The 24,487-nt window shown below is 41.7% G+C and overlaps 1 protein-coding gene across 5 annotated transcripts in view; it reads left to right on the plus strand.

The window, feature by feature from the left end:
- SCUBE1 (signal peptide, CUB domain and EGF like domain containing 1) overlaps nt 1–24,487 on the plus strand; it is a 205,502-nt gene that overhangs the window by 47,288 nt on the left and 133,727 nt on the right. For all 5 annotated transcript variants that reach the window (XM_054053837.1, XM_054053816.1, XM_054053822.1 and 2 more), the window contains exon 4: nt 220–354. In XM_054053837.1, coding sequence (XP_053909812.1) covers nt 220–354 — 135 coding nt within the window. The remainder of the gene's footprint in view (nt 1–219; nt 355–24,487) is intronic.

Below are 24,487 nucleotides of genomic sequence, written 5' to 3' on the forward strand. Positions count from 1 at the left end.
TTAGCTGGACTCCCCACCCCACTGTTTTTTTATGTTAACTTTAAGTCTAGGGTGTAGGAAAAAGAATTAGATGGATTAATTTGGATTAACTCTGATGGGGGTTGAGTAGTTTTCATTAGCTTAAAATACAGTGCAACTTTTCATGGATTCCTTGCTCTTCTAGATGTATATTCTGAAACTGTACATTATCTTGCATTTGTTTTTTCTTCTCTCTTCTAGATGTTGATGAGTGTCAGGATAACAATGGAGGGTGCCAGCAGATTTGTGTAAATACTATGGGCAGCTATGAATGTCAATGCAAGGAGGGCTTTTTTCTGAGTGATAACCAGCATACCTGCATTCATCGCTCCATTGGTAAGTACCAGTGTGTAAATTGTGCTCTTTAGAAACTGTGTTCAATCAGAAATGCAGAAACTGTTTGAAGGGATTTTTTTTTTTTCATCCCCAGAACTCCCAAAATCATTTCACTGGTTGGTTGGAATTGACTGATTCCTCTGCTATGCCAAACCATAAATAAGAGAGGGTAAAAGGCTTTAGATTGACATAGAAGTTATATTTGGTTCAAACAGCAGGTTCTTTGGGCAGGCAGAGACAGGTTTTCAAATGGCAACTTTCTGTTTCCAAGTTTCCAATTTCTCATCTGTTTATTGTATAATAGTTAACCTGTCTTCCACCTTAAAAAGTGTGGTCTCACATCAGAATAAATAGCATGTTGGTTATATTTTTTTGCCAGTCATGTGACTCATTGCTTCGTGTCAGACTGGTGATGGCTGATGTGATGTTGACACTGCATTTTTCTTTGGTTAAGTACCCTATCTAGGGTGGGTTAGAAAACTGCTTCCCTGCTGCCTGTGCAGTAGCAGTAGAAATAAGGTTTCCCTGCAATCATTGTCTGCTGCTGATTTTGACTAGAATAAGCATCTCTCCCTTTTCTATACATGTCAGACACAGAAGACAAGTTTGAGTGGAAAGGGAGAAAAGAAAACAGCATAGCTGTAAATCTTTGCAATTAAGTGGATTCGTTATGTGTTCGTTCAGACTTCTGGTGACCCTGGCAGCAACAGGAATATGCTAGCAAACTCATTTACCGATAGTCAATACAGAATGACAAAGCAGCAAGATGAATCTGGTGATCAACAATGTAAGCATGCTGTAAATTTCAACAAGCCACACAAATGGTTCTAAACTATTTTAAGTCGCTCAAATTAACCAGAAAATCTTACTTGAACATAGGGTATGAATTTAGTCACTCTGATAAGAAAGCAAAACATTGTAGCGTAGCATCTCGGAAATGTAAATTTATTTCTGCTGCTGTGTGTCTGTTTACATAGTATTGTAAAGACATGTAGTAGTTTTGATTTTCAGAAATGTGGATCTCCAGAATATATTCACAGGTCAACTTTTTAGCATGTTTGTTAAGTTTTAAGCAGTTGAGGCATTTTGATTATGACAAGAACATAAAATTAAGATCCATCAACCAGTGCATTTTAAAGGTTGTTATCTAATAGGTTTTTAGTAATTCTTTTCAACATAAATTGTTAAAATTTCTGTCCTGACACAAAGATATCCAACAGGGCAAGGAATATTAGCTGGAAGCTTAATGAAAACCCCTTGCCAAGTGCTGTGGTAGAATCATTATTTCAGTTTGCACATTATAAAATTTCCCAGCTGTAATAAAAGAGAATTCAGTTATCTGAGTTGGAAACAAATGAAATAAATGAAAAATGAGACTCTGAAGGCAAAAGTTTCTTCTAAGGAGCAGATTTATTGAGGGAGAAGGGTAAGTTTTTATGGTAAAGAGGATTCCTAGTTTGCTGGAAGGACTGGGGGAGTGGGATTGAAGGCTGACTGTGGTATACATGTGATAAATATGTGTGGCAATAATATATTTTTATTAACTTGCTTTCAAAAAAATGTCATGTAAGAAACAGACATTTAATTTGAAGCAGCCAACAGGCTGGCTGAAGTGTCTCTATACAAACACACAAAGCTTGGGCAACAAACAGGAGGAGCTGGAAGCTACTGCGCTGCTAGAAAGCTAAAATCTAGTTGTCATAACTGAAACTTGGTTGGACGAATCGCATGACTGGAGTGTGGCTATCGATGGCTACAGGCTGCTCAGAAGGGAAGGAGGGGTGGAGGCATCGCCCTCTATCTCAGGAAGAGGATAGAATATGAAGAGCTGTCATTGAAGAGTAGCCACAAAGAGGTTGAAAGCTTGTGGGTCAGAATAAAAGACCGAGGAACCAACAGGAACCTTGTGGTTGGTGTATGCTACAGGCCACCTGATCAAGGAAAGCCAACTGATGAAGCCTCCTTCCTCCAGCTACAAGAGCCTTCAAGCTTGCAAGTTCTCATCCTGCTGGGGGACTTCAATCACCCTGACATATGTTGGAAAAATAGCACAGCAGGCTGTAGGCAGTCCAGGAGACTCCCAGCGTGCATTGAAGATAATTTCTTAACCCAGGTAATAATCACTCCCACCTGAGGGGATGCAATACTGGACCTGATGGTCACTAATATAAGTGAACTCATCAGTGACATCAAGATTGGACGCAGCCTGGGCTGCAGTGATTATGCCCTGGTGGAGTCAAGTTCCTGAGGGATATGGGGCAAGCGAAGAGTATAGTCAGGACCCTAAATTTCAGGAAAGCAAGCTGCCAGCTCTTCAAGGAGTTAGTCAGTAGGAACCCCTGCTACATGGTCCACAGGGACAAGGGAGCAGAACAGAGCTGGTAAATATTTAAGAATGGTTTCCTTGAAGCACAAGAGCGCTCAGTCCCCAGATGTAGGAAAAATGGCAGGAAAGGGAAGAGACCAGCATGGCTGTGTCAAGACCTGCTGGTTGAACTCAAGAACAAGAGGGAACTGCACAGGCAGTGAAAGCAGGGACAGGTAACCTGAGAAGTGTATAGGGACGCTGCCCAGTTGTGTAGGGATGGGGTCAGGAAGACCAAGGCACAGCTGGAGCTGAACTTGGCAAGGGAAGTGAGAACTAACAAGAAGGGCTTCTCCAGGAATGCCAATCAGAAAAGGAAGGTTAAAGAGAACATACCCCCACTGATGGATGAAAATGGTGACCTCATATCAACAGAAGAGGAGAAGGCTGAGGTACTCAGCAACTTTTTTGCCTCAGTCTTCAATGACAACCACTTTCCTCACGCCTCCTGGGTCAAGGGACAACAAGTGGGTGACCAAGGGGGTAAACGTTCTTCCACTGTAGAGGAGTATCAGGTTTGTGACCACCTGAGGAACCTGAACATATGTAAGTCTTATGGGACCTGATGAGATGCATCCCAGAGTCCTGAGAGAATTGGCTGATGTGGTTGCCAAGCTGCTTTCCATAATATTTGAAAAGTCATAGCAATTAGAAGTCCCTGGTGACTGGAAGAAGGGTAACATTGTACCCATTTTTGGAAAGGGTAGAAAATATGACCCTGGGAACTACTGACCTGTCAGCCTCACCTCTGTGCCTTATAAGATCATGAAACAGATCCTCCTAGAAGCTCTGCTAAAGCACATGGAGAACATGGAGGTGATTAGTGGCAGCCAGCATGGCTTCACCAGAGGCAAGGCCTGTGTGACCGACCTAGTGGCTTTCTATGATGGGTTAACCACAGCAATGGACATGGGAAAAAAAATGGATGTGATCTATCTGGACTTCTGTAAAGCCTTTGACACAGTCCTCCACAACATCCTTCTCTCTAGATTGGAGAGATGTAGATTTGATGGGTGGACTGTTTGGTGGATAAGAGGTTGGATGGTTGTATTCATAGAGTAGTGGTCAATGGCTCAATGTCCAGATGGAGATCCATGACAAGTGGTGTCCCTCAGGGGTCCATACAAGGACCAGTGCTGTTTAATATCTTCATCAATGATAGAGACAGTGAGATTGAATGCACCCTCAGCAATTTTGCAGATGACACCATGCCAGGTGGGGAAGTTGCCACACTGGACAAGCTGGAGAAGTAGGTCTGTGTGAACCTCATGAGGTTCAACAAGGCCAAGTGCAAGGCCCTACCTACACAAACTGCAGATTGCCCCGACCTGGGTCGGGGCAATCTGCAGTTTCAATTCAGGATCAGGGGTGATATGATTGAGAGCAGCCCTGCAGAGAAGGACGGGGTGCTGATTGATGAGAAGCTTGATATGAGCCAGCAGTGTGCGCTCGCAGCCAGAAGGCCAACCATATCCTGGGCTGCATCAAAAGAAGCGTGGCCAGCAGGTTGAGGGAGGTGATTCTGCCCCTCTATTCCTCTCTTGTGAGACCGCACCTGGAGTATTGTGTCTAGTTCTGGAATCCTCAACATAAGAAGGATATGGAGCTGTTGGAACGGGTCCAGAGGAGGGCTACAAGGATTGTCAGAGGACTGGAGCTCCTCCCATACAAGGACAGGATGAGAGAGTTGGGCTTGTTCAGCATGGAGAAGAGAAGGCTGCAGGGAGACCTTAGAGTGACCTTAGAGTGACCTTCCAGTACCTGAAGAGGGCTACAGGAAAGCTGGGGAGGGACTTTTTGCAAAGGCTTGTAGTGATAGGACTAGGGGCAGTGACTATAAACTAGAGAGGGGTAGATTTAGACTAGTCATAAGGAGGAATTTCTTCACAGTGAGGATGGTGAGGAGGTTGCCCAGGGAAGTTGTGGCTGCTGCATCCCTGGAGGTGTTCAAGGCCAGGTTGGAGGGGGTCTTGGGCAGCCTGATCTAGTGAGAGGTGTCTCTTCCCATGAAGAAGGAAATGAAATTAAAAGATTTCTTTCAGTTGTCAGAAGTGACTGACTGCAAATAGTAAATATGCGTGGTGAGAAAATAAATGGCTTTTTTAATATCTGTGTTTATTCACTTCACTGTCTCAGAAATTATTACAACACAATATTTAAATACACATTGAAGTTTTTAGCCAGAATTGTGCCTAGGGCTAGATTGTTTCTATACCTCTGTTGGTAAATGAGGCTGAAGTGGACAAAGACGCACCACACAGCTAGCATTGCAATCCAAACATGTAGGTGCTAACTTGCCAAAGCCCTTTAGCAAGCTTGGTGACTTTGAGCATAAGATCCATTAATTGCAGTGGAATTACTTTTCTGTCTCTGAAAAATGCATGTGCAGTTACATAGTCTCTGCATCAGTTAACAGGAAAAGGAGGACGAGGGAGAATATCCAGTCTGTATTGGATGCAGAAGGAATAACAGTGACAGGGGATAAGGACAAGGCTGAGGTACTTAATGCCTTCTTCGCCTCAGTCTGTAATAGCAAAGAAAGTTGTTCCTCTGTTTAAAAATCCAAGAGTTAGAGGGGCAGATTGAGGCTCCCATGATCCAAGAGGAGGCGGTTAGAGACTTGCTTGCCCAGCTAGACACCCACAAGTCTATGGGGCCAGATGGGATCCACCCAAGAGTATTGAAGGAGCTGGCGGATGTCCTTTCCAAACCCCTGTCCATCATCTTCCAGAGGTCCTGGCTGACTGGGGAAGTTCCACTAGACTGGAGGCTGGCTGATGTTGTGCCCATATACAAGAAGGGTTGCAGAGAGGATCTGGGGAACTACAGGCCTGTCAGTCTGACCTCAGTGCCAGGGAAAGTCATGGAACAGGTAATCTTGAGTGCTATCATGAAGCACGTGCAAGAGAACCGGGTGATCAGGCCCAGTCAACATGGGTTTACAAAAGGCAGATCTTGTCAAACTAACCTGATCACCTTCTATGACAAAATCACTCGATTGCTGGATGGGGGAAAGGCTGTGGATGTAGTCTTCTTGGACTTCACTAAAGCCTTTGACACAGTTTCTCACAGCATTCTGCTTCGGAAACTGTCACCCTCTGGCCTGGACAGGCGCACACTCTTCTGGGTTGAAAACTGGTTAGATGGCCGGGCCCAGAGAGTGGTGGTCAATGGAGTTAACTCCAACTGGAGGCCAGTTACAAGTGGAGTTCCTCAGGGCTCAGTACTGGGTCCAGCTCTGTTCAATGTCTTTATCAATGACCTGGATGAAGGCATTGAGTGCACCTCCAGCAAGTTTGCAGATGACACTAAGCTGGGAGGAAGTGTGAGTCTGCTAGAGGGTAGGGAGGCTCTCCAAAGGGATCTGAACAGGCTGGACCGCTGGGCTTAGACCAATGGGATGAGGTTTAACAAGGCCAAATGCCGGGCCCTGCACTTGGGGCACAACAACCCTATTCAGTGCTACAGACTGGGGGAAGAATGGCTGGAGAGCTGCACGGAAGAGAAGGACCTGGGGTAATGGTTGACAGTCAACTGAACATGAGCCAGCAGTGTGCCCAGGTGGCCAAGAAGGCCAAAGGCATCTTGGCTTGTATCAGAAATGGGGTCACCAGCAGGTTCAGGGAGGTTATTCTCCCTCTGTACTCAGCACTGGTGAGACCGCACCTCGAATACTGTGTTCAGTTCTGGACCCCTCACCACAAGAAGGATGTTGAGGCGTGTCCAGAGAAGAGCAACAAAGCTGGTGAGGGGGCTGGAGACAAGTCTTACGAGGAGCGGCTGAGAGAGCTGGGGTTGTTTAGCCTGGAGAAGAGGAGGCTGAGGGGAGACCTTACTACTCTCTACAACTATCTGAAAGGAGGTTGTGGAGAGGAGGGAGTTGGCCTCTTCTCCCAAGTGACAGGGGACAGGACAAGAGGGAATGGCCTGAAGCTCCACCAGGGGAGGTTCAGGCTGGATATCAGAAAAAAATTCTTCACAGTAAGAGTCATTGGGTACTGGAACAGGCTGCCCAGGGAGGTTGTCGAGTCGCCTTCCCTGGAGGTGTTTAAGGAACGGGTGGATGAAGTGCTTCAGGACATGGTTTAGGGAGTGTTAGGAATGGTTGGACTCGATGATCCAATGGGTCCTTTCCAATCTTGTGATTCTGTGATTCTGTGATTCTGTGATTCAGCTAGTTTAAAACAGCTGCAAGGTTTTTCATGCAGTTCACTACCATCTTTTCCTTCCTGTTTTCAAATGCCGTGGGGAAAAGGGAGAAACATTGCAAAGTGCTTAGGACATACTTGGAGTTGAGTTTGGAATGGAGGGAGCAGTCTCAAGCCTAAGCAACATCCTGTCTGCAGGCCTAGCTTACCTGCCTTGGCCACCAGCGAGGCTGGTGCTGATCATGTACTTTGAGCTCATCCGCACATTCAAGTGAAGTGCTAGTTTCAGAGTTTAAAGTATTGGATATTCTCTTGGGGACTGAACAGAGGAAGGAATAGGTCCCTTTTCACACTAACCAGCCAAGGGAAAGGTGCCTTATGGAACCTTAAAATTGTCAGCTACTGCGTTAATATCCTCACCTTCCAGACATATGCTGTGCCTGTCCCAGTGGTTTGAGCATGTATTTTACCACTGTGCTTTTACCCAGAAGCCTACCCACAAGTGGTTAAAAGCCACATTGGAGTTTGTGGTAGGAGTTTTTCATATCATCCTTGTGTCCCAAATGACATGTTTTCTTGCCATCTAGATGTGTTCTTATTATTTCCTGTGGACAAAAAGGATTAATGATCCACAGAGAAATATTAATTTTATACTAACGGAAGGCCAGGCTGACGTTAAAGTTAGGGCAGACCCTGGTTTTCCAGCATCTGCGCTCTTTTTACTGTCTTCATTGTAGGCCTACTGATTTCTTCTATTTAGTCTCGGTATCTTTTGGGAGGATACTCTGCCCAGTGCAACTTACCTCATTTATTTTTGCATAAAATTTAATTTCCCTTTGCTGAGTCAAATTTTAGTACTAGCTTAGTCACGGTAGTGATGACAACAATGGGGAGAGAGACTTGGAGGAAGAATGGATTGTGAAAGATATGGAAAACTTAATGGTTGTTTATTTTAGTACATCTTAATTGCAGTAATAGGTGTAAACACTATGAATTATACCAGAGACATCTTTGCATTTTCTTTTGCAAAAGAAAACAGAATAAAACAGCTGTTACTGTACCACTTCCAGCTCCAGAGGGAGCATGTGTTTAATAAATGTGGAAATTAGTATTGTATACTACAGCTGTGACTGAGTCAGGTGAGTGAGTTACAGTGTGTTTCCCTTTAATTTGATGATAGGCCAGAAGCCTCATTTCAGCAAAGCCTCTAGACACATTCTTAAAGTCCTAGTGATATCAAGGTGGCTTAAAAATCTGAACTAAGCCTAAAAAGCATCAGTATAGATAGAGGCTAGCTATATGCCTGTATCTCCAGTAAAGTTTGGAATGATCAGAATTAAGAATACAATATGTCCCATTTGCATTACAACTCTAAAAAGTATTGTGGTCAGGAGCCCTGACTGCAAGCTGCCTCAACAACTGAAATTCTCAACTGAAGTTGTATGGAAAGCGATTGCTGTCCCACCTGCAGATGGAAAGTCTGCTAAAGCAAAGGGGATGTTTGCTTTCAAGCAGGATACTTCAGGAATTCTGTGGCTGAGAAGTCTTCTGTCATTTTAGATTCCGCCCCTTAAATTCTACCTAAAGCATAGTTATATTATTGGTCTTCTGTCTACTAAAGAATCACTGCCAATGTTTTCATATCGCTAATGCCAAGTAAAGTAAAAAGGCAGGTGTGATTAGCAGTGGAACTTATAAGTAGAGACAAGAATAGGTAGTATTAGGCTATAGGAGGCTGGAAATGCTGATGGTCTGGTCAAACAGTGGAAAAGCTTTTTACATGGTTGTCACTATCATTTTCAAGGCTGTTAAAAAAACATTTGGCAAGGGAATGCTTTTTTACATCCCCTTATCCAATTAACCTCATATTCTTAGAGTTAGAGGGTTTGACACAAAGTCTCGCTACCACAATAGCAGAAAATTATTGTGCTTCAGAGTCTCAGTTTGTCTCTTTCTGCACTAAATGTGTAGCAGTTTAGTAACATAGGAAAGGGAAACACGCTAAGCCAAGTTGTCTGGCATTTGTCATGGTCTCAGTGGGCTTATGAAGTGGCTTACCATGCTTGCACTGATACACAGTAACTTGTTAAATGTGATTGTATGTTTAAAACCTTGTTAATTTTACAGTAGTAGCATAGGAGTCCTTTGGTCAGCTCACATCAAACCACCGTTGTTCATTTTTTTCATTCCTACTTTCTATGATTTATTTTTCTTCCTTACCTGCTTTCATAGTTCAGTACGATTTTATAGCAGTAGAAAGAACACTGTGTTAGAACTCCTTGGACAGAAGCATGATCCTCAGTCAGTGCACGAAAGGTCACAGGTTGCGATTCTGGACTTTATTCCCATCTCTGGTGCTGATGCATTGTGAGACTCTGAGCAAGAAGCTTATTATAACTCAGAATTTCTGCTAAGCACTTTAGAGGACAAAGATGGTTTTTCTAAAGAAAGCACAATAATCTGTTCATACTTAGATTAATATGGAAGGATGACTTTGAACAATTAAGTGTTGCCAACACCATTCCAGACTTTGTGAAGTGCAAGGTTTCTCATCTCAACTATGAAAGCTCTTCCATAATGATGTTACCAGTTAAATTCTCCATTACTCGAATGTATTTTGTCATAGTTACCTCAAGACAGGCATCCCATTCACTGGAACTGAGCAGTCCAATTTATCTTTTAAAACTGGAATCCTAATATACACGCAAAGTAGAGGAATATATATATAAAGTAAATTTGAAGGAAATCAGTGTGTGTGCTTTTAGGTAACATAATAAGTAAACCTTGTAGGCATTGTAAGTTTTATCTGGGCAAACCTACTGCAGTCTTGGAAGCTTTTTCTTAATACTGCATACAGTATGACTTAAACGCAAGAGAAACTTGTCTGTGTACACATTCCCATGATACATTTTGAATAAATAGTTCAGTTTATTATCTTTCACAGAATATAGGATACAGAATGTATCCAGGAAAAAAGGCTTAGTAAACCATTTTAAATCTCATTGTAACCTTTTAAAAATATGTGTATCCCACAAAAATTGCTGTACTTTAGTTTCAGGGATTCCTATTTGCTCCTGCAGCCTGCATGAAGAGCAGCTCGCATTTGCTCTCTCCATTTCTCTGGAAGGAGTTTGTAATTTGTCTTGAGGGAAAATGCAAGAGATGAAAATACCTAGTATAAGTAAAAATATTCTCTGTTAGGCCTGATCTCCTTCACTTCATGTATCAGTGATTTATCATGATTAGGACTATTAAAGTTACACTGAGTTAAAACTATTTTAAGTGAAATCCGACTTGAGTTGAGCTGTGAGGGGAAGCAATGATTATATAATCATTAAAACAATATTAGGTGAACGTGAAGGACTAAATGTGAGAGCAAGTAGTCTTATAGAATCATAGAACAGCCCGGGTTGGAAGGGACCTCAACAGATCTTCTGGTCTAACCGTTTGTGGGAAAGGGAGCCTAGATAAGATTATTGAGTTCCCTGTCTAGTTGCATCTTGAAAACCATGAGGAATGGAGACTCTACTATGTCCCTGGGGAGGCTGTTCCATGGAATGATTGTTTTCATTGCAATAAATTTCTTTCTTATGTCGAGATAAAACTTCCCAGTGCAACTTGCACCGATTGCTCTTTGTATTCTCCATGTTGCTCCTTGTGAAAAGAGAGCCTCCACCCTCTTTGTATCTGCCCTTTAAGTACTATCCAAATAAAACTACAAAAGCAAGGTTTTAAGTATGAAGATTCTCAGTAGTTTTTTGGGTTTGTTGGTTTTTTTTTTTCCCTCAGCTTTTTATATTATGGCCTTCAAGAAATGTCAGCTTAAATGGTGACTGCTTAAGATGTCATAGAATTGGAGGCAAAGGCATGTTACTTTTGTCTCACAAAAACTTTAAATTCATCTCAAACCTGAGGCCACAAGCTTCCTTTTATAGGTAAGAAAAGTGAGGTATAAAAATAACAGTATTTTCTAAAACTTTTGTGACTGTGTCTGAACTGCAGGACAGATTCACTCCATTAGAGCAGCTGCAGTCATGTTCCTTAGAGTGGTCCAGAAGGAAGCCAGGATGTGAGCAAGTTATGTAAGTGATGGAATCAAGATAGACTTTTGGTATATCCCAAGCTGCAGATTTAAATGCAGCTGAATAGAGTTGGTTGCAGACCCTTTCTGAGTTCCTAGGACCAAGTCAGACGATGCCATAATTATGCTCAACAAAATATGATGAAGTCTCTGCATTTTGTACCTTAGTTTTATAGCTCAGTTGCCTTTTGTAAGAAAAATACTGTGCTTCAAAATTTTCTGGGACTTTGTTTAAGGTTTTATTCAAAAATAGAAACTAAATTTTGTCGAGTAATCAATATCCTCTGCTGTTTTGCTTCAGCAGAGATTGAGCAGTAGTAAACCAGCTGGTTAGCAGGATGCAATGGTGAGTTCATTGAAACTCAAAGGCAAAATTTTCCAATGCTTAGAAACATATTGCCAGATTTTGCCAAAAAAGAGTTTTATGCGAAAGCTGTCCTGTTGCAGCTCCCAGGTTTAAGTGTACAGATTAGAGCAGACACAAGTATTTTAAATATAAAGAATACTGAAAAAATTAAAGCCTAGGTGTACTACGGAACATCAACTGGTAAGTAATCTAGAAGCCATATGTGTAACCTGCATGCAGTACTTGAACTAGGCCATGCAGATAATTTTTCAATGAGCCAGAATCTGAAATAGTTTAATGGTACAGTAGTTGTTTCAGCATGGCTCCATTGCAAAATAGTTTAATGGTACAGTAGTTGTTTCAGCATGGCTCCATTGCCAATGCCTTTCAGTACAGAAAGGGTGAAACTAATGGAGAAAAAGAAGTGTTTAAGAAATAAGAAGCTGGAGATGCAAAGAAATATGTCTTGGAAAGAGCAGCTGCTTGAAACACACTGCAGCAGCATGACAGACAGACAGCTTGCCAGGGGTAGCAGTGAGTTTGTAAGTCAGATCAAAAATCTCTCCACACCTGTGTGACAGAAAGTGGAGAAAACAGTCTGTAGCTCAGCAACTGACGGACTGACAGTGCTGACAAGATGGGAAAGCTATATGCACTGATGGGAAAACACACTGGAAAGCAGTATATTTTTTAAAAAATTAAAGGGAGAGAATATGCAAAGGGGGCTTTCACACTCAATCATTCAACAGCATTGGAATTGAACCAATGTTCTGTTCATACTGTCTGCTCTGGATATAGCAGGATTATACTAAATAGAAGAACTGACATGTTTTCAAAGGCCTCTAGCATCCAGTTGACTGAAACATCAGGTGAGAAAGATCTGGGAAGACTATTAAGCCGGACTGTACTGGAAAAAACTTGCATTCACACATGCATGCAAAAAAATGGACTCAGTTTTAAGTATATAGTGCATTGTGTTTGTCGTGTCATATCTCTCTTGTGCCATTGGGGATTCAACGATGAATTCATCAGTCTGCTCTGAATACTGTATAAAGATGTTCAGTATCTTTCATCTTCTAACTACTGTAGTCACTAAGGGTCTTTCCACGTATGTCTCGTATTTTTGACTATGCAGAGAAATCAGCCACAGTCTATTTTGCAGGCACTGTTCCTTCCCTGACAAATCTCAGAGATGCAGTCCAGCAGGAACTCTCTAGAGGCCAATACCACAGTGTGGTTTTGGCTGTAAACCAGTAGGAATTCAAGATATGAATGCCAAATCTTGTTCATATACACCATTACCCTCGTGTATACAATATGCATTCTATGCATTTATTGCATTCTACTAATTATTCAGTTCCATATAATTGTGTTGGAGGTTACTCTGAGCTATTATGAAATTATTTGGGAGTTAATGGCAATAGGAAGGAAGATGCTTGTATTTAAAAGGCATGTATATTTTCACGCCTAAGAATACTTGCATGCTCTGTTAAGCTTTATATCTTAGAAGTATCTGGGTCATAAAATTATTTGGTTTGTTGCTATTCTTGATGGTATTTTGATTATTTTGTACTTGAGCACCAGTCAAGAATGGGGCTGGATTGTGTGAGACCTCGTGCAAACTGGGAAAATTTACAGTCTATGTAAACAAGGCAAACATGGGGCAGAGGACAGCACAAAACGCATAGTCTCTGTGAATGAGTTCATGGCAGAAACATTGTCCTAGCATCATGAGATATTTTTAAGACAAGGCAAAAAAGGAAGAAGGGAGTGAAACAAAGGTATGTCAGGTAAACAGAAATTAAGAGAACAAGGGAGAAAGAGAGCCAGCCAAATGGGAATGAGGCAAAGTGGAGGAGAATAGATTGAAGAAGAAAAGAGCGTGAAGCAGTTAGCACAAGGCAAAATCTATACTTTTCTGTCTCCTTAATTCCGTGGCTCACTAAAGTAATTTCTTTTCAGTGTCCTCTCCCTCATGGTTTTATTTCTACTTATGAAGCTGCTTCTCTGTGTAAGCCACAGGATAGTCATAGTATAGTCAAACTGCAGCAAAAGCTTTGAAAACTGTTTTTCTCATTGGAATGGGCTATGTGCTGAGATTGCAAAGCCATCCTGGATGATACCCTTACAAGGGTTCAACTCCTTTGGTGTTCCCAGGAGTCAAGAAATGCAGAAACAGGTGTTAAGTATAACAGGAGACAAGCTTCATGTGCTGCTGGAATAACTCTCTGAACTACGTTCACCATTGATAAGAGCACTGAGGTTGTGCAATGAATCAAGTTACTTGCTTTTTGTGCATGATGCATAATATGACTGTTTTCAAAAAGGTTCTGCCTGGCTTACCAGTGCTGAGAAGCTGCAAATAATCTTTCTTTTCTTTTTCCAATGTAAAGCATTCACCTTTGAGTAAAAGCAACAGTACTTTTGCCCCTCTTTGATATGGAGTACCTCCTTTAAAAGTTCTTCTCTGTGTTTATAGCTCACTAAATCACTGCACGTGCAATGTAAGCCAATAGCATCAAGTACGATGTGCTGCAAGCATTGTGTTACATTGGTGATTTACCAGAGTTGGCAGGTTTTCTTCCTGCAGTTAACATGGGCTGTGCGTAATATAATAGCTGCTATCTTCAATCCATATCAAACTGCAAAGTACTAGACAGGGCAAAACTAGGAGCCTCCATTCTCAAACATTAATTTTTCACATATAATACGCATGATCGATGTTGGCATTTCAGTATTTAGTATAATGAGAATTGGTTATTTAAACTGACATTTGTTTGGAATGCTACAAATGTCAAGATGGGGAAGCAGCAATATGAATTATTCTTATGCTGTGCGTTCCTCATTTTGCCTGCTTCAGAAGTGAACTTCTGGTTGTTTGCTCCCTGATCATTAATTCACTAGAGGATGTTGCAGGAGTCTACGAAAACTACCTCAGGGCTCGAATCCCCTTCTGAAATAAGAGAATATTATGCCATGTGCTAGAAGTTATAGATATGGGAGGCAGAAAAGTTAAATAATTTGCCTAGATTTACACAGGAAGGCTATGGTAATCCCAAGAGTTTTTCAGAAAAACTGTGAAGGAATTATTTGACAAGGCATATGGTTTAATTGATATTATGTTGATTTTGCCATATGTGTTTTGTTAAACTGACTGGTTTTATGTGTGCTCCTATTAGGACCAGAATACAGGTACCCTGAGCCCTGTTCTTTTTGTCTGTTATTTAATTCCTTTCTTTCATCCTTGGTTCCCTTCAACATCAGTGATTGATGGATTACATGTACACGTTTAGATATCAAAGTGTGAGTGCACAGGAAGCTGGATGGATAACTGCATTTTGCAGATCCTGTCCTCTCCCGCCTTTCCTCCTTACACTTTTTGTTCTGTTTGTTCTCTATTGACTCAATGTTATGAATCGAACAATTTCTAATGGTGCCAGGCAGCCTGACTTCTTCCTGAAATTCAGGATGCCTGGTTACTCTCTGCACTGTGCCCTTGTACTGGGAAGGCAGCCAAATTGACACTGGGAATGTGTAGATTCTGAAAAGTGTGGTGGAATATGACTACCCGAACAAGTCAACTGAATGTTATGGAAATTATTTTTGAAAGAAGTGTATTTTTTCACTAAACCACATTTTGTTCTCTGAAGTAGCTGCTTTATCGGAATAATAATTATATATATATAATTATTTTTTTTTAAAAAAAAAAGGCACAGGAAAAAAACAGACATCGAAAGTCTGAAGCAAATAGACCTGGAAGGTTACAAACCTTGGCACTGCAGCCTTCTCTGCCATCGTAGGCAGGGGTTGTATTGCATTGCAGTGTATCCATGAAGCCTCCCAATCAAGAGGGGACACTGGGAACTTAGTACAAAATCAGCTCAAACATGAAGCCTGATTTGCCCGGTGAAGGAGCGTATTCCAGGTAGTGTTTCTGGATCGGCTGTTTCATTTCACAGGTAAAATATTTCAGTGTTGGGAAATATTTTGGGAATATTTCAGTGTTCTGTTCCAGGAAAAGGCCAAACAATACAAAGAAAAGGTCCTGCCAGCTCTGCTGAGAGGCAGCATTGAAGCTGTGATTGAGGCAAGTGGCCCACCCCTGCCCCTATGGACAGCTGCATGTCTGCATGATCTATCCAGTACTGCGTTTCTGCTCCTAGCCTCTCCAGACAAAATGCTTTCAGAATTCCACATAAGCTTTGCAGGAAAAGCTGTAGTTTGCCCTCAGTGTTTCTTTAATGGACATTTAATTAGTGTGTCTAATTAGATTCTGAAAAACTTATCATTAAAATAAGCCTGTAATAGGGTGTTTTAAACCAGGATTTGCTGAGCAATATTTTCCTAGCCAAATATGCGTCTCTGTCCTGAATCCTGATTCTGAGTAGTATGTTTACCTGGAGATTTATTTTGAAAAGGCTTTACATATGAATTCAACATGAATTTTTAGCGTTTGCCTAAGTTACTATTTGTCTTCAGCTGGCATTAGTTGAAAATACTTTGTACTGTTCAATCTTCCAAGAATCATAGAATCACCAGGTTGGAAAGGACCCACTGGATCATGGAGTCCAACCATTCCTAACATTCCCTTAAACCATGTCCTGAAGCACTTCATCAACCCGTTCCTTAAACACCTCCAGGGAAGGTGACTTGACCACCTCCCTGGGCAGCCTGTTCCAGTGCCTGATGACTCTCTCGGTGAAGAATTTTTTTCTGATATCCAGCCTGAACCTCCCCTGGCAGAGCTTCAGGCCATTCCCCCTTTCCTGTCTTCAGTCACTTGGGAGAAGAGGCCAGCTCCCTCCTCTCCACAACCTCCTTTCAGGTAGTTGTAGAGAGTAATAAGGTCTCCCCTCAGCCTTCTCTTCTCCAGGCTAAACAACCCCAGCTCTCTCAGCCGCTCCTCATAAGACTTGTTCTCCAGCCCCCTCACCAGCTTTGTTGCTCTTCTCTGGACACGCCTCAGAGCCTCAACATCCTTCTTGTGGTGAGGGGCCCAGAACTGAACACAGTATTCGAGGTGCGGTCTCACCAGTGCTGAGTACAGAGGGAGAATAACCTCCCTGGACCTGCTGGTCACACCGTTTCTGATACAAGCCAAAGTGCCATTGGCCTTCTTGACCACCTGGGCACACTGCTGGCTCATGTTCAGTCGGCTGTCAACCATTACCCCAGGTCCTTCTCTTCTGTACAGCTCTCCAGTCACTCTTCCCCCAATCTGTAGCACTGATTAGGGTTGTTGTGCCCCAAGTGCAGGACCCGGCATTTGGCCTTGTTGAACCTCATGCCATTGGCCTCAGCCCAGCAGTCCAGCCTGTTCAGATCCCTTTGCAGAGCCTCCCTACCCTCGAGCAGATTCATACTTCCTCCCAGCTTAGTGTCATCTGCAAACTTGCTGGAGGTGCACTCAATGCCTTCATCCAGGTCATTGATAAAGACATTGAACAGGGCTGGACCCAGTACCGAGCCCTGAGGAACCCCACTTGTGACTGGCCTTCAGCTGGAGTTAACTCCATTGACCACCACTCTCTGGGCCCGGCCATCCAACCAGTTTTCAACCCAGGAGAGTGTGCGCCTGTCCAGGCCAGAGGGTGACAGTTTCTGAAGCAGAATGCTGTGAGAAACTGTGTCAAAGTCTTTACTGAAGTCCAAGAAGACTACATCCACAGCCTTTCCCCCATCCAGCAATCGAGTGATTTTGTCATAGAAGGTGATCAGGTTAGTTTGGCAAGATCTGCCTTTTGTAAACCCATGTTGACTGGGCCTGATCACCCAGTTCTCTTGCACGTGCTTCATGATAGCACTCAAGATTACGTGTTCCATGACTTTCCCTGGCACTGAGGTCAGACTGACAGGCCCGTAGTTCCCTGGATCCTCCCTGCAATCCTTCTTGTATATGGGTACAACATTAGCCAGCCTCCAGTCTAGTGGAACTTCCCCAGTCAGCCAGGACCTCTGGAAGATGATGGAAGGGGGTTTGGAAAGGACATCTGCCAGCTCCTTCAATACTCATGGGTGGATCCCATCCGGCCCCATAGACTTGTGAGTGTCTAGGTGGGCAAGCAAGTCTCTAATCTCCTCCTCTTGGATCATGGGAGCCTCATTCTGCTCCTCTAACTCCTGGGTTTGTACACAGAGGGAACAACTTTCCTTGCTATTAAAGTCTGAGCCAAAGAAGGCATTAAGTACCTCAGCCTTGTCCTTATCCCCTGTCACTGTTGTTCCTTCTGCATCCAATAGGGACTGAATATTCTCCCTAGTCCTCCTTTTCCTGTTGATGTATTTGTAGAAATATTTTTTTATTATCTTTCACAGACTTAGCCAATTTGATTTCTAGTTGGGCCTTAGCCCTCCTGATTTTTTCCCTGCACGGTCTCACTTCCTCCCTGCGCTATCTCTCAGAGAGGCTGACCACTTATCAGCCAAATGAACTCTGAATTAATCTGGAAGATTTCTTGTCAGGAGCTCACTGAAATGCTCCATGAAACAGCCCCATAGTAGAGTAACATGCCAGAAAAACAATAAAATCAAAGAACACCGGTGGCATTTCTCAGTAGTTAGATCCTTTGAAAGTGGAGCTTTGGTGGGAGCAGGAAGACCACTTTGTGTTTTTTATGTTGTTCTCATTAAATGCAAGAGGGGCATTAGGTGACTGAAGGAATTTTCCTATTGCCCATACTGTGGGCATGTTTTTCAACCTGTCTCTGAGGCTTTCTAGACCAAGTATAAACGTTGCCACTTCTGAGTGTCCATCAAATTCACTTCGTACTATTAGCTATCAAGTGCCCAAACCCAGAATGTAAATATTTCTCCAAGCACTCAAAGTTTATTTATGTGTCGTTTGGTTAAATATTTTATGAGCTTATTTTGTTTCTTCATTTCCTCTAAAAGCACCTGTAAAGACCTCATTTTCTCTTGGTGTTTATTATGACTAACATCATGGAGATACTTCTCTGTTGAGCTATACTAAGTTGAACTCTCTCAAAAGCAACATTGTGGCCAGAGGCGTGGCTGTGTTGAATGACATCCCATTTTCCCTGTTCTATATTTCTTGTCTCATTGGACTTCCACAGTCTTATTTACAGGCAGAAACAGGATTTCCTTCCTTACCAGTATGACCTGATATCAGGATAAACACTGCCATGTTTTTCTGCTTGCATTGACCACCACCAAAAACTGCCCACACTAAAATCCATATTCAGCGTTGAATATGAAGATGATGCTTTTCATCAAAGTATAGAAATCAAATAGAGCTGCTTATGAAGAATAATTCTGCTTTTCCATGTTTACCTCGCACAGCAATGTTTACTACACCGTTTACTGCCCTAAAGTCTTGTTGACTTTTTGCAAACAGCTTATAGCTTCCAAAGGATTTACTTCACCTTTCTTTTCTTAGATCATTAAAGGCGGGAATGACTACAAACTAGATATGCACTAAAAGATGTCATGCTTATTCTATGTACAGTTCTGCCACTGCATCTGACAGAATCTGTATCTCTGTTATCTTGATTCATCCTATCTTTTCACCTCCTTTTTTTTTTTTTTTTAAAGAATGGAATACAAGTTATGTGCATACCTGGACAGTAGGATGGAATAATACAGATTGGTTAGATCATGAAATCTGTAGAGGCTAAAGACTGCTCCAGTCACAGCTGTAGTGTTCTCTCTGAAGTGGAGATGAGGTGCAAGTCTGATCAAACTTGTTCAGAGGTCCACAAACTCTTAGCAGTTTCAGTAGGATTTGAACTAGCATCACAAGACTGTGAGCATGTGCCAACTACAGAGATTGAATCAAGGTGGTGCAAATTGTGGTTGTTTCATTGGGTTATACCATTACATAGGTAAAGAAAATTGTGAATAACTGTACTGTCATTGTAAACTTTCCACTTTCTATGGAAGACCTTAGCAAACCATTTCACAAATCTATAGGACAGAAGTATCTCTAGGACCCACACAGAACTTTGAGAAAGAGCATAAAAAAGTTTCATAAAGAAACCAATAGGTGATAAGTATATTAAAGGCAGTTCAGTCATGAAGAAGATGCTTACAGGGCAATTATATTGTCTACTAATCCCAAGTGCTACTGATTGTTACTGTAGTAAAAAGTCGGAACGCACCGCAGTAGAGCAATAATCAGGTGCCAAGATAGTCACTTTGGCACAGAAGAGAGCCTGCTACTGTTAAGATGAAGAAGCTATTCTGCAATGACAAATAAGCCTCAATGCACAGAAAAGGCGCAATGCAATGAGGGCAACAGAATGTCATGTGTGCACACTGGACGTTTCTCACCCTGAATATGCCAGAAGAGAAGTCTCAGAAAAGACTTCTGAGAGAAGCAGGTTCTTCCACTTTCACACCACTACTGCCCTATAAACATTTCTTTCATTTCTGAAGTACAGCTTGCAGATTAGGCTCCCACTCACTGTGTTGGTGCTAGCATTTGGTCTTAAATGGCTAATAACAGAGCTGCTATTTCAGGTGTCTCCACAAGAAATCTGATGCTGAGTGCCCCAGAAAAAAATTAACCATTTGTGACAGGAAAGGGATCGAATTTGCTGCTGTGTGGAAAATGAGTTTACCTACATGCACACTGTGTGTCTGTGTTTGGTGCTGGTTGTAGCATTTGAGCAGAGAAGCAAGAGGATTATTTTGGTGAATGTAAATACTAATGATAGTAAAAGGAGAAAGAAACCATACTTAAAAATGGTCCTTTCAGTAGTATTCTTGCTCAGATAATAAAGGATTTTTTTGCCTGAGGTTACTGGAAGTATGTTTTTTTGAATGCCTTAATGGAATTGTCTGAGAAGATCTTGATAGCAGGTAACTTTTATCAAATGGCAATATATTCATCATCTCTGTTCCACATCCATCTTTCCCCAGCACCTCTCACTTTTCCTCTGACCTAGACCCTGCCATGTCGCCTTCCAGACTGTGAATCACCCATCTCTCTCCCTCGGGCCCCCACCAAATGTTATCATCATGCTCGCTTGAACCCTGACATTTGAATTCTGTAAGCTAGGATTGCTACATGTCTCATGCTGACATTTTATTCAGATTCGTTCTCTGAGGAAAACTCAGGGAAAACAGAACAACGTATTCCACCTCCACAGAATGGCAAACTGTCTCCTCATAAAAGCAGGCCCCATAAAAAATTTGCAAGTTCTTTCATAGCTAAATGGCCCTTTTGTATTGCAGATACGCTGGACTCTTACAATGCTTAGAAAACAGTATGTAATACCACTAATGTATGTGTGTTTAGAATCTGTATATACAAATGCATATACATTTTGTAAAAACATTTTCCTAAGCTGTCCTTGAAGGTGGCTGCTGTGACCCCACTCCTTGCCTGCTTTACCTAAGGGCGGCAGCATTGATTTTGTTCTTGGGGTTTTGTGGGTTTTTCTGAAAGCAAGGGAGAGGCTTGTGACTACATTGCATTTTATTTAATGTATGGTCAGGCTTTCAGGCCTTTGTTGTTGGGACTATTCATGTGCTTAAGTGTTTTGCTGGATTGGAGCCACCGAGCAGTTAATGAATTAGTGCACATACCAGGGTATAGCATTCTATTTCTTTCCAGACAGCTTGTATTTCCAGTATTTGTATAGGGTGACCAGCAGCCTGTTTTCTTTGTTTATGAAATTATATGTAAAAATGTCTTTTCAGTAGTTAGTACTTCAGCACTGCCTTCTAATAGATGAATTGTCCTCCCCTTTTCTTCCCATCCAAACTCCATTCCCTAAAGAAAAAAACGTGTGTGGTGGCCGCTGTTGCCACGCTTTCTTCTCTTATGAATATATTTTCCTCATTGTATACACCATACAGTGTTAGAAATGGAATTTAGCTACCAAAAATTAGAGTCATAGTAGCAACAGGTATTGAATGCAGGCTGACAGAAGCTTCTCTGAAAGCATCTGCCTAATTCTGTGCTTTCAGCTTGGAGTATGGGGGAGTAGCTGTGCATCTCTTTGGCAAATTTCTCCTTTGAAAAGAAATTTTGACAGTGATGTTTGAATTGTGAAAACACGTTTGTACACAACTTAATAGGCAGCAGGTAAGTTCTCATTTTGCTAAATTATTTGTAATCTTCTACATTGATGCTTCTCCTTTAGTAGCAAATTAACAGTACAAGCTAAATGTCTCCACTCTTCCATTGGTGCTGCTTTGTGTGGCGTATACTGCCATTGATCAGCCCATTCATGTCACGACTAGGTCAGGTGCTGGTTTCCACTTTTGATTAATATTCAGTGGCTTTCTCAAAGCAAGATTATGCCCCAGTAGAGCCAATAGTGCCAGAGTTCCACCTTCTGGGAAGCAGTGGTTGCTGACTGTATCTTTTCTTGTATGTTGTCATTATTTCCTGGCCTGCTCAGCCTTGTTCTGTTCTGCATCATGATTCTGTCTCCAATGATTGATTGCACTAACTTGGAATTCCTGTGTGCACTACTAGGCCAGCAGTAATTTTAAGGCACTGGTACGTACTGTTTTCTCACAGTGCTGCTTCTGAAGTAGTTACCTGTTTTTTTCAGTAGAGTGCCTTTTATCCTGAAGTATCCCAGGGCATTTTACAGATGTGATCCTAGGAAATACCATTACCTCTGGACACAGGTGCTGGAAGACATAGACAGTATGGGATGTATGTGCAACATGTGCTGGGTTTTACAGGAAGAAAACTGTAATACTCCCACTATTGATGAACAGTAGAATCAGGTGAACAGAGCAAGGAGCTAAGGATTGTTTTCCTTTCACTACCTCCCTGAAGAACAACAAGAACTCATCAAGTAGAGGGGATAGAGACAGGTGGAGGCAAAATCTTGACGTTACGTTTAGTGGATATGCTAAGAAGCAACCAGAGCCAAAGACTGAACTACAGATGGACTCATTCCTTGTAGAGAGCAAGCTCCATCATAGAAAGAAATAAGGAAGAATGGATTTACAGAGAAAGTGAAGTTGCGCATGATAGCTACTCTGTAGTAAAGAGGAAAACTGGAGTTGGAACTTGCAAGGGATATTGTGACAGAAGAAAGCTGGCAATGCAGTAGCTGTTGGCCAACATTACATTAAGTTTGGAGTCGGACTCAATAATTCTTATGAATCCCTTCCAACTCAAGATATTCTGTGATTTCATGATTAAAGGAGTTAGCAAGAAAACCAACACAAAGAGGGAGAACACTTCAGGAAGATGTAACTAGGTTGGGGTCAGAGAAAGATGGAAGGAAACAGAGTGAGTGATGTTAAAGGGATAGAGAGGAAGAAGTCCAGATCCTTGCTTGGAACTCTCCTTTGCGTTATCTTCCCTTTCCTTACATAAGAGAAGGCAAGTAGGTCAGCCACCTCTGTGCGTTAGCTTACCCTTTTTTCCATACCCTTTTTTCCATACCCAGGGACTCTAAACAGAAAACCCACTGAGATGGGGCGATAAAGAAACAAGTTCTGGGGACAATATGTCATAATTATTTGAGCAGTTGGACAACAGATCCTCCGTTGTGCTAGAACATACTTTAAAGAAAGCACATGTGATTTTTGTATTGCCAGGGACCTGCAAGATTCATCAGATTACTGTGGTGAACTCTTACCTTCACTGGGGTATAAAGGGAGTTACTTACACCCTGGAAAGTTAGTAGAAAATCTCTTTGGATCCTTTCTGCCTCTGTTACATTTATCACCTTCTATATAGCAATGGAACCTGACTTTGCTTTGTTGAGACGGGAAGGGGATGAGTAGTTCAAAATTATTTTTTTAAATTGCCATCAACAGCCTCAGTAAAAAGTAGTTGGCGGTAACTGTATATTATTGTATACAGTACAGTGTTGTGGGGTTTTTTATCCACTGAAAAGTAAGTGTGAAAGAAAACATATCTGGGCCCAGTAAAATGTATCTGTTCTTGTAGGCAGTCAGTGTATTGTTACACACCAATTCATAAAAGCATATATCCATTCACACAACAATTTCATTCTGAGAATCTTAGAATCTTCTGAAGATGCATTGATATTAAACATGTAAAGAATAATTACTGATGTTTTCAGGTAAACAGGAATTATTTTCTAACACAGTGTAGGCATAATGAAACATTTATACAATCATTAAACTCTGAAGTGGTTCAGTCACTCGCTAAGCTCTTTCTCCCTCCTTACATTGTTAGCAATAGGGCTTGGTTGACAGTATCATTAAGACCAACACAGATCTCAGGCTAACGCTCCTTGTTGCCCTTTTGTTTTGAGTCTCTAGTTAGAAATAAAGGACTCACTCTGAGGTGCTATGAGAGAAAAGAAATTATTCCTGCTTTCAGACTCTATGGGAAGCATAAAGTCATGCTTCCTTCAACTGTTCTTGCTAGATGAATGCAGTGACTGTGTGTAGCACCCTCCTGTGGTGCTTTGTGGCTTTTACTGTTAGTTTCGTTTTCTTCTCTGTTCCCTCTTTACCAAAAGTAGCGTCTTGATACTGACTTACAAGTCGTAGCCAAGACTGAGGACAGAAAGGTGTACTGTAATGAGGAATTAATGTGATGCTGTCAGCTTTCCTCATGGGTCTTATCCTTATTCCTGGATACTACCACAGTGTAATATTAAGAAGGTATATGAAAGAAGAAAAAATATTATGAGAAGGTAAGTGTAGTGTGGATAAGCACCCTTCATCACACCTCTCAAAACTCCTCATTCTTATTTGCCAGCAGCATCCCTTTTATTCCATTTCTGACCCCTTGTCCAAACAAGAAATTGTCAATCATGCTGCAGTTTGTTTAAAGACTTAATATAGGAACATTCATATGAATGATCTCTTTCTACAGTTTACTTATATTTCCAGGATGTAGATGAAGAAGCATGTCTGCTTTGATGCAATTCTGTTCCATCTATGCTACTGTAGCCTAATCATCTTAATATAAAAACACTGCAGTATTAATCTGCATCATCAATAGCAGTTATTTTTATCACATTGCTTGTTTGTATTCTCATCTTTCATACAAGAAGCATGTACAATTAATTTGCCCTTTGTCCATTCAACTCTGGGAATGATGTGTCTCTGTCCTAAACCAACTTTAATTTTCTCAGGGAGAATGAAGAAGTGAGTTTTTATCTGCGACATTCACAGGACTTTTAAATTCCTTTGAAAATGATGAGAAACTAGGTGTAGAAGTCATTTAAGATAAGAAACAAGAATTTGATGACACTTTGGTGGCTAGTCAGTGTACAAAA

Source organism: Cuculus canorus, chromosome 1 (genome assembly GCF_017976375.1).
Source record: "Cuculus canorus isolate bCucCan1 chromosome 1, bCucCan1.pri, whole genome shotgun sequence".
Classification (NCBI taxonomy): Eukaryota; Metazoa; Chordata; class Aves; order Cuculiformes; family Cuculidae; genus Cuculus; species Cuculus canorus.